Consider the following 9,717-nt stretch of genomic DNA (forward strand, 5'->3'; position numbering starts at 1 on the left):
GGATTCACAAATAGCTCACAAATACTTAGTTGACAGGTACATTTAGATCACAAATATAAGTTCACAGGTACATAAATTTCTAAGATTTGAAGTTCACAACCAGCGACGGCCCTGGGGGGGGGCGCGGGGCGGTCGCCCCGAACCCCCGGAACGATGGGGCTCCACCCCTGACACCATAGTAGTTCAGGTATCAATTAAATCGGCAATACAAATTGGGCTCCATCGGCAGAATCAAACTGCAGGCCTTGCTTTCATGCCGAGGCCTTGCTTTGCTTCCTTGGGAACACCAACCGACAGGAGTAAATCATGGAAACAAAACAGAAGGACTCGCGAAACAACAGCAGTCTCGCGCCGCCCGTCGTGTTTGCTCGCCAAAGTCTGCACGGCACATTGCTTGCCTCTGTGGCTCCGTCTCTGCCTCCGCTCATCGCACAGCCGCTTGCTGTCACCCACGCCGGCCACGCGCGGCGCGAGCGCGACACTGCATCAACAGTGTAGTAGCAGATTGCTGAGACGCTGATTCGCTGCAGGGCAACCATCCGCGGTATAATTTTTTCTCTGTGCTTTAGATGATTATTGATTACTAATTAGACTATTGTTTAGATATTTAAATAAATTGTTTGGAAATTTTACAGCTGGTCATTTGTAATTCATCGGTTTAATATTGTCTCGTTATCGCTTTGCTCATTGGTGAACATTGGCTCATCAGTGCCACATAATCGGTAATAATTTTTTAAGTTTATTCAATACTGTTGTAACTAAGCGATAGCTTCAATTCATAATTTTGTTTTTTAATTTCAGCATATAGCCATGTCATCTAGAAGGTATCCATCCGGTTCTAAGAAAAGGAACAGGAAGAAACGAGCAGATGAGTTCATAGAAACACAGAGAGGAGCCATGGACAAATTTTTTTCTAGTAATTTAAGAACTTCAACGAATCAAAATGAGATGGCTATAGTTGCTATGGAGGAGCAACCTGATAATAACCTAGAAGATCAGGGCTTTACACCAGAAGAAAATATTGACACCAATAGGAATGATAACAATGTGAGTGATCATGAGCCTCTGGTTAATTCACCTCCTGCAGAAAATGCTAGTGTTGATGAACAACCTGTTTTTACTGAGGATATTTATGATCCAAGAAATTGGGATAATCTTGATAACAAGTCAAGGGACATATTAGTAGAGAAGGGACCCATCAGAGATGAAAATATTGAATTTCCTTTGGATACCAATGGCAGACATTTTTCATATACTCATTACTCTAGAAAGATGAGCAATGAAGAAGTTTATGATAGAAAGTGGTTGGTATATTCAAAACATGTTGATAAAGTGTTTTGTTTTTCATGCAAGCTTTTCAATACAGAAAACTGCAAGAGTTCATTGGGTCATGAGGGGTTCAAAGATTGGAAGCATATTAATGAGAGGTTGAAAGAACATGAGGCTAGTATACAACATATTACAAGCATGAACTCTAGGAATGAACTGAGGGTGAGGCTTGGTAAGCATGAAACAATTGACAAAAACATTCAGCAGCAAATCACCAAGGAGAAAGAGCGTATCAAGCAAATTTTACAAAGAATAATTGCTGTTGTGAAATTTCTTGGTAAGCGGAATTTAGCTTTCAGAGGACCAAGTGAGCAACTTTACAATGATCAAAATGGTAATTTCTTAGCTTGTGTTGAGATGATTGCTGAATTTGATTTGGTTATGCAAGATCACCTCAGACGTATTCAAAACAATGAGATTCATTATCACTATCTTAGTCATAAAATTCAGAATGAGTTGATTTCTCTTTTGGCTTCTGACATCACTAAAACTATCATAAACACTGTTAAAGAGGCCAAATATTTTTCAGTTATCCTTGATTGTACCCCTCATGTCAGTCATCAAGAACAAATGAGTTTGTTGATCCGATGTGTTAATACGTCTACTGGTAAAGTTGAAGAGTATTTTTTGGGTTTCATGAAGGTAGATGATACATCTGGTGAGGGACTTTTTAATTCATTACTTGATTCCATTAAGTCCTTTGGCCTAAATATTGAAGATGTTAGGGGTCAAGATTATGATAATGGATCTAACATGAAAGGAAAGCACAAGGCGTGCGAGGACGACTGCTTGATATAAATCCAAGAGCTTTGTTTATGCCATATGCTTGTCATAGTCTTAATCTTACACTTTGTGACATGACTAAATCTTGTGGAAAAGCTATTTCATTTTTTGGAATTGTGCAACGAATATATACATTGTTCTCTAGTTCTACTAAAAGATGGGATGTTTTGAAGGATCATGTTGAAAGTTTAACTGTGAAGTCATGGTGCAATACTCGTTGGGAGAGTCAGATCAAAAGTGTCAAAGCAATAAGATTTCAAGCTCCTCAGATAAGGTCAGCTTTGCTTCAGTTGAGTACCGATAAGGATACCGAGGCAAAGGATAGGAGTGGTGCAAAAAATTTATTTGATCTTCTTGGTACCTTTGATTTTATACTTGGTATGGTTATTTGGTATGATATTTTATTTATAGTAAACAAAGTGAGCAAGCAGTTGCAATCCCCATCCATGTGCATTGATGCTACATTAATGAGAATAGAAGATACAGTGAGTTACTTTTAGAACTATAGAAATAATGGATTTGCTTCTAGTTTGATCATTGCCAAAGAGATTGCATCTGAATTGGGTGTAGAGCCATCATTTCCTGTGAAACGTCATGCTAAGAGGAAGAAACAATATGATGAAACTGATTGTGAGGAAGCAAATCTTGAAGTTGAAAAAGCTTTTGAAGTTAATTATTTTTTGGCCATGGTTGATATTGCAATTAGTTCATTAAAAAGTAGATTTGAAGAACTCCAATCATTCAAAGACATATTTGGATTTTTATGGACTCCATAACCATGAAGTCATTGGGTACTATTAAACTAAGAGAATGTTGCACCAAATTTGCAAACACTTTCTCTTTTGATGGCTCATCAGATGTTGATCTAAATGATCTAATTTCAGAGCTTAGTGTTTTGCAGTTGACTTTATTAGATAAACCAATGTCTGCCATGGACATTTTTGAGTATGTTAGAGAAGTGGATTCTTATCGTAATACTTCTATTGCTTATCGACTTTTATTTACTGTGCCCGTGACCATTGCGTTAGCTGAAAGAAGTTTTTCAAAGTTGAAGTTGCTGAAGAATTATTTGAGGTCCAAAATGTCTCAAGAAAGACTAAATGGTTTGCTATTTTATGCATCGAGAAAATATTATTGGATGAAATTGATACTGATGCTATCATCAATGACTTCGCTTCAAGACATATTAGAAGAAAATTTTAAGGTAATCACATATTTATATTTTTTTCTTATGATGAATAGTTTTTTGATATATTTTTAAATGTTTATTAGCAACATGTATTAAGGGCCCCCTATATTAGGCCTTGCCCTGGGCCCCTAATTTGTCAGGACCATCACTGTTCACAACTCAATAAGTCTTCAGACTCTTAGGTGTCAGCTTCCTTGGAGGACTCTTGTTATCTGCAGTTCATAGCATTGCCTCCTTCTCACCTTGCCTCTGCCGCGGAACCGCAATGCAAGCCGCACTGCAGCTTCGCGGCGGCTAAAAAGAGTTGACGCGGTAGTTTGGGAGGAGGCTTGAGCGTAGGCAGAATAGGAGGGGCGCCGGCCGTAGGGCCATGGTGTGCAGGTGGCGGCGGCCATACGAGCAGCAGAACGAGCGGAGAGAAAAAAGAATTAGAGGAGACGGTCTGTTCGTCAGAGAAAAGGATAAGGCTGAGAAGGCCAGGGGTAGTTTGATCCATTCAAATGAAGAAATAAGTGGAAAAATGAAATGGAAAAGGTGGGAATGTTGGAATATTTAGGCCCAATAGTGCAAAGGCCCACCATGTAAATCCAAATAATTCCAATAAAATCTCAAAGGCCCATTAGTGCAGAGGTGTATGGCAACAAGTTAGTCCCACCTTGCTAGTGGAGGTGGAGGAAATCCAACTTAAATAGTTGGATGCTCTCCATGCTCTTGCAAGTGTGGGTGAGAGGAAGAAGGAAGAACACACGCGCGCGCTCGCTCGCCTCACCGGGCACGGGCTTCGAGCGCGCGCACGCGACATGCGCGTGAATGGTCTGCCAAAATCCGGTCCAATCCTTGCGGGAACGCAGCTTCCTTTTGCAGATTTATTTTGCCACTTTGAATCTGTTACGGATTTCATGCGCAAAATTTTTGAAACTCGTAACCGACTTGGTTTTTGCAGATTTGTTTTGCTATCTGTTACGAATTTCACACGCGGAATTTTTGGGACTCATAACCGACTTGGTTTTTGGGACACCAAAAACCCTAGCGGCTCCATCCTATAAATACGCACGGGTGCTGGCTAGAAACAGAACACAACAGAGGACGCACAACACGCCTCGACCTGCCTGCTGCGCCGCCACGTACGCTACTTCATCCCGTTCATTGGCGTGCACCGGCGATCGGGAGAGCAGGTCTCCGGAACGTCGTCCTCAGTGATCCTGCACCGGGAGAGGGCGAATAAGGTTTTTGGGAAGCGCTCTGCGCGACTGCTCGAACGCTTCCACATCGCCGTCCTCTACGTCCTCGTCACCACGGCTCATCTTACTCCTCGTCAGTGGGGCGCGACTTGGCATCGTCAAGCGCGTGGAGGTGCTGATCGTCGCCGTCGTCTTCTTTACCCGGTTATTACGGTCAGCCTAGAGACGTACGTTTTTCTGTCCCTAACTATATCTTTCATACCTAGTATGATCTGGTTAGGGTTGATCTTGCTGCTGCAATATTTTATCTTAAATCACTTGATCAGCATGTTTACATATGTTCATTTTATGTACGCAATTTTTGTCATGGTCATGATTTATCTTCGAATTAATTTAAAACTGAAACTCTTATTTATTCCATCAATCCAAAAACCTTATTATAGGAATTTTAGTTTCATGGCTGGATTTGTTGATGCTCTAAGGCCCGAGAAGTTCTCTAGCGAGCACTTTAAGAATGGCAAACGAGAGTGATTCTGTGGCTATCTGCCATGAACGTGCTGTGGGTGTCCAAGGGCAAACTTGAGGGGCCCCTTACCCCTGAGCAGGAGAAGGCTTTTACCGAGGCCAACACATTTTTTGTGGGCGCTGTGATTGGTACACTTGTAGATTGTCTACAGGATGTGTACCTCCATCACACAGATGCTTAAAAGTTGTGGGATGCCCTGGAGGCCGACTATGGCGGCACAGATGCTAGCGCTGAGTTGTACATCATGGAGCAGTACCATGACTACAAGATGACCGATGGAAAATTTATAGTCGAGCAGGCTCATGAGATACAGTGCATGGCCAAGGAGCTTGAGCACCTCAAGATCAACCTACCCGACAAGTTTGTGGCTGGTGGCATCATTGCCAAATTGCCTCATTCATGGAGGGATTTCGCCACTACTCTCAAACATACGAGGATGGAGATATCAGTGTCTGATCTGATAGCATCCCTTGATGTTGAGGAAAAAGCTCGGGCCAAGGATGGGCGATCTAAGGCTGCTGAGGGCCAGACTAGTGCCAACATGGTGCAAAAGTCTCACGGCAAAGGCAAGGGCAAAGGAAAGAAGACCAAGCCGCAACCTACCACTACTTTCAAGAAGAAGAAATTCAAGGAAGGTCAAGGCTGTTTTGTGTGTGGATCTACCGATCATTGGGCAAAGAAATGCCCACACCGCAAAGGAAGGAAGCCTTCTCCTGAGCAAAAGACTGCGGACACGGTCACCATGGCTGGAGTGGAAACCAGTGGGTATAATTCTTTACCTTCAGTTTTTTCAGTATTTCAATCTACTAGTTGGTGGCTTGATACTGGTGCAAATGTTCATGCGTGTTCTGATGCTACCTTATTTTCTTCTTACCAGACCGCTCGGGATTCTACAGTGATGATGGGCAATGGGTCGCATGCTACTGTTCGTGGTATTGGCATGGTCGATCTGAAGCTTACTTCAGGAAAGATCGTGCAGCTGAAGAACGTGCAGCATGTCCCTACTATCGGCAAGAATCTAGTTAGTGGCTCCCTTTTGTGTAGGGATGGTTTTAAAGTAGTGATTGAGTCCAATAAATTTGTCATGTCTAAGTGTGGACAATTTATCGGTAAAGACTATGAGTGCGGAGGTTTGTTCGGTTTTTTAGTTTCAGATTATTGTAATAAGTCCGTGAACTTAATTTCTGATGGTATAAATGAGAGCGATGCATCTGTTTGGCACTCACGTTTATGTCATCTGAATTTTGGCTCTATCTTTCGACTTTCCACCATGAGTTTAATTCCGATTTTTTCCATAGTCAAAGGTTCTAAGTGCCATAGTTATGTGCAATCTAAGCAACCTTGAAAACCTCACAAGGTGGTAGAGGAGAGACATTTGGCACCTCTAGAACTCATCCATTCAGATATCTGTGAGATGAATGGCGTGTTAACAGAAGGTGGAAAAAGATATTTCATGACTTTGATTGACGATGCAACTAGATTTTGCTATGTGTACTTGTTGAAAACGAAAGATGAGGCTCTTAACTGCTTTAAAATCTATAAGGCTGAAGTAGAAACCCAACTTGAGAAAAAGATCAAACGACTTAGGTCCAATCGAGGAGGTGAATATTTCTCTAACGATTTTGACTTATTCTGTGCAGAACACGGCATTATTCATGAGAGGACGCCTCCCTATTCACCTGAATCAAACGGGGTTGCCGAAAGGAAGAATCCCACGTTGTCTGACTTGGTTAACGCCATGTTAGACACGCTGGATTATCTAAGGCATGGTGGGGGGAGGCAGTATTGACTGCATGTCATGTCCTGAATAGAGTTCCTATGAAGCTATGAAGAATAAGGAAAAGCCTCCTTACGAGGAGTGGATTGGGAGACGACCTTCACTCTCTTACTTGCGCACATGGGGTTGTTTGGCCAAGGTGAATGTGCCAATAACAAGAAGCGCAAGTTGGGACCTAAAACTATGGATTGTATCTTTTTGGGTTATGCACATCATAGCATTGCTTATATATTTCTAGTAGTTAAATCTGAAGTGCCTTATATACATGTAAATTCACTGTTCGAGTCTCGTGATGCTACTTTCTTTAAGAATATTTTTCCTATAAAAGGCTCGCATGTTATATCTTTATTATCTCTGAATGAAATAGTTAATACAACTCTTGAATCTGTTGAATTTTCTGAGCATGATGAACACACATTTGAATCAAATCATGAGGAGATTCACAGTGATGCTCCTAGGAGGAGCAAGAGGCAAAAGACCGCAAAGTCTTTTGGTGATGATTTCACTATTTATCTCATAGATGATTCTCCCAAAACAATCACTAAGGCATTCTCATCTCGTGATGCGGATGATTGGAAAGAAGCTGTCCATAGCAAGATGGACTCCATTCTCTCCAATGGAACTTGGGAGCTGGTCGAAAGACCATATGGTTGCAAACCTGTGGGTTGCAAGTGGGTGTTCAAGAAGAAGCTTAAGCCTGATGGTACTATTGACAAGTACAAGGCTCGTCTTGTGGCTAAGGGTTACACCCAGAAAAAAGGTGAAGATTTCTTTGATACTTACTCACTTGTTGCAAGATTGACCACTATTCGTGTTGTACTCTACCTGGCTACCTCGCATGGCTCATCCATCAGATGGATGTTAAGACAGCTTTCCTCAACGGAGAGCTGGAAGAGGAAATCTACATGACATAGCCTGATGGGTTTGTGGTAGAGGGTCATGAGGACAAGGTGTGCAAGTTGTATAAATCTTTGTATGGCCTGAAGCAAGCACCTAACCCGTGGAATGAGAAATTCAACTTGACACTCATATCAGCAGGCTTTAGTGTCAATGAGGCTGATCGATGTGTGTATTACAACTATGGTGGGGTCAAGGAGTTATATTGTGTTTGTATATCGATGACATACTGATCTTTGGGACTAGTCTTGATGTAATCAACGAGGTCAACACATTCTTGTGTCAAAACTTTGATATGAAAGATCTTGGTGAGGCTGATGTTATTTTCAACATCAAGCTGATCAAGGGAGAGAAGGGATTACTCTTTCGCAATCCCATTATGTGGAGAAAATATTGAAATGGTTTGGCTATAAGGATAGCAAATCTAGTCCAACTCCCTATGATCCGAGCTTGATCCTTCGAAAGAACAGAAGAATTGGCAGAGACCAATTGAGATATTCACAGATGATTGGCTCACTCATGTATCTTGCGAGTGCAACGAGGCCTGGCATCTCTTTTGCTGTTAGCAAGTTGAGCCAGTTTACTAGTAATCCGGGAGATGATCATTGGCGTGCGCTTGAGCGCATAATGCACTACTTGGTGGGTACTATGGAATATGGGATTCACTATTCCGGTTTTCCTGCAGTACTAGAGGGATATAGTGATGCTAATTGGATATCGGATCTAGATGAGCTGTATGCCACTAGTGGATACGTTTTCACTCTTGGCGGTGCTGCTGTTTCATGGAGATCATGCAAACAGACGATCCTGACGAGATCTACTATGGAGGCAGAACTCACAGCACTATATACAGCTACAGTGGAAGCCGATTGGCTTTGTGAGCTCTTGATGGACTTGCCTATTGTCGAGAAACCATTGCCGACGATAGTGATGAACTGTGACAATCGAACGGTGATTGCCAAAGTAGACAGTTCAAAGGACAATATGAAGTCTTCAAGACATATCAATAGATGGTTAAAATCAGTTAGAAAAATGAGAAACTCCGGAGTTATCACTGCGGGTTATGTCCACACTGAGAAAAATCTGACTGATCCGTTCACCAAGGGGCTGTCATGCAATGTGATAGACAATGCATCCAAGGAGATGGGTTTGAGACCCATATAAGCTATTCCCTAGTGGTAACCCAACCTATGTGATCGGATATCCCGTGAATTAGGATCTGGGAAGAACAAGCCAGAGGTTAGCATGAGAGTAACCTTTTATACTCACTCGAGAAGGATGCAATACTCTCGAATGACAGGTTGGCATTGGCCTTAATATATTCTATTGGCTTTAATTAGCAAAGACGTTATCCTGCAGAACGTTCTTGAAAGAATACACCTATGTGAGCCCGACTGTTGGACGGTCGCAGTCTGTGAGATTCGGGTGATCTCTATTAAGCTCATGAAGAGACTAGGGAGTACGACCTATATGCTCCAACCGTGAAGTAGCCTACTGGAGGTCAAGTATCAGTTTGACTGTAAATGAAACTCATTTGCATAAGATTTTCAATTCAAGACTTAGTCCGTTGTTCAAGTTGTAAATAAGTGTAACTTGCTGTTCTAGATGGAAGTTCAACTTAACAGTTTCCATGGAAACACTGGTATATCAAACAACAGTGGGTTGAGACAAAATCATAATGAGACTTTGAGATCTGGTGGGGGATTGTTGGAATATTTGGGCCCAATGGTGCAAAGGCCCACCATGTAAATCCAAATAATTTCAATAAAATCTCAAAGGCCCGTTAGTGCAAAGGTGTATGGCAACAAGTTAGTCCCACCTTGCTAGTGGAGGTGGAGGAAATCCAATTTAAATAGTTGGATGCTCTCCATGCTCTTGCAAGTGTGGGTGAGAGGAAGAAGGAAGAACACACGCGCGCGCTCGCTCGCCTCGCCTCGCCGGGCCGGGCACACGCGAAGGGCGCGCGCACGCGACCTGTGCGTGAATGGTCCGCCAAAATCTGGTCCTATCCTTGTGGGAACGCGGCAGCCTTTTG

The 9,717-nt window shown here is 42.3% G+C and overlaps 1 protein-coding gene across 1 annotated transcript; it reads left to right on the plus strand.

Annotated features, from left to right (window-relative positions):
* Positions 1 to 948: 948 nt before the first annotated feature.
* On the plus strand, positions 949 to 2,127 carry LOC112896312 (zinc finger MYM-type protein 1-like). Its single transcript, XM_025964248.1, has one exon. The coding sequence runs from the start codon at positions 949 to 951 to the stop codon at positions 2,125 to 2,127; it is 1,179 nt and encodes a 392-aa protein (XP_025820033.1).
* Positions 2,128 to 9,717: the final 7,590 nt, after the last annotated feature.

The sequence above is a fragment of the Panicum hallii genome, chromosome 1, assembly GCF_002211085.1.
Source record: "Panicum hallii strain FIL2 chromosome 1, PHallii_v3.1, whole genome shotgun sequence".
Classification (NCBI taxonomy): domain Eukaryota; kingdom Viridiplantae; phylum Streptophyta; class Magnoliopsida; order Poales; family Poaceae; genus Panicum; species Panicum hallii.

Bases quoted from the DNA above. Each gene is read 5' to 3' on its own strand.
- LOC112896312 (XM_025964248.1), top strand. From the start codon at position 949: ATGGCTATAGTTGCTATGGAGGAGCAACCTGATAATAACCTAGAAGAT.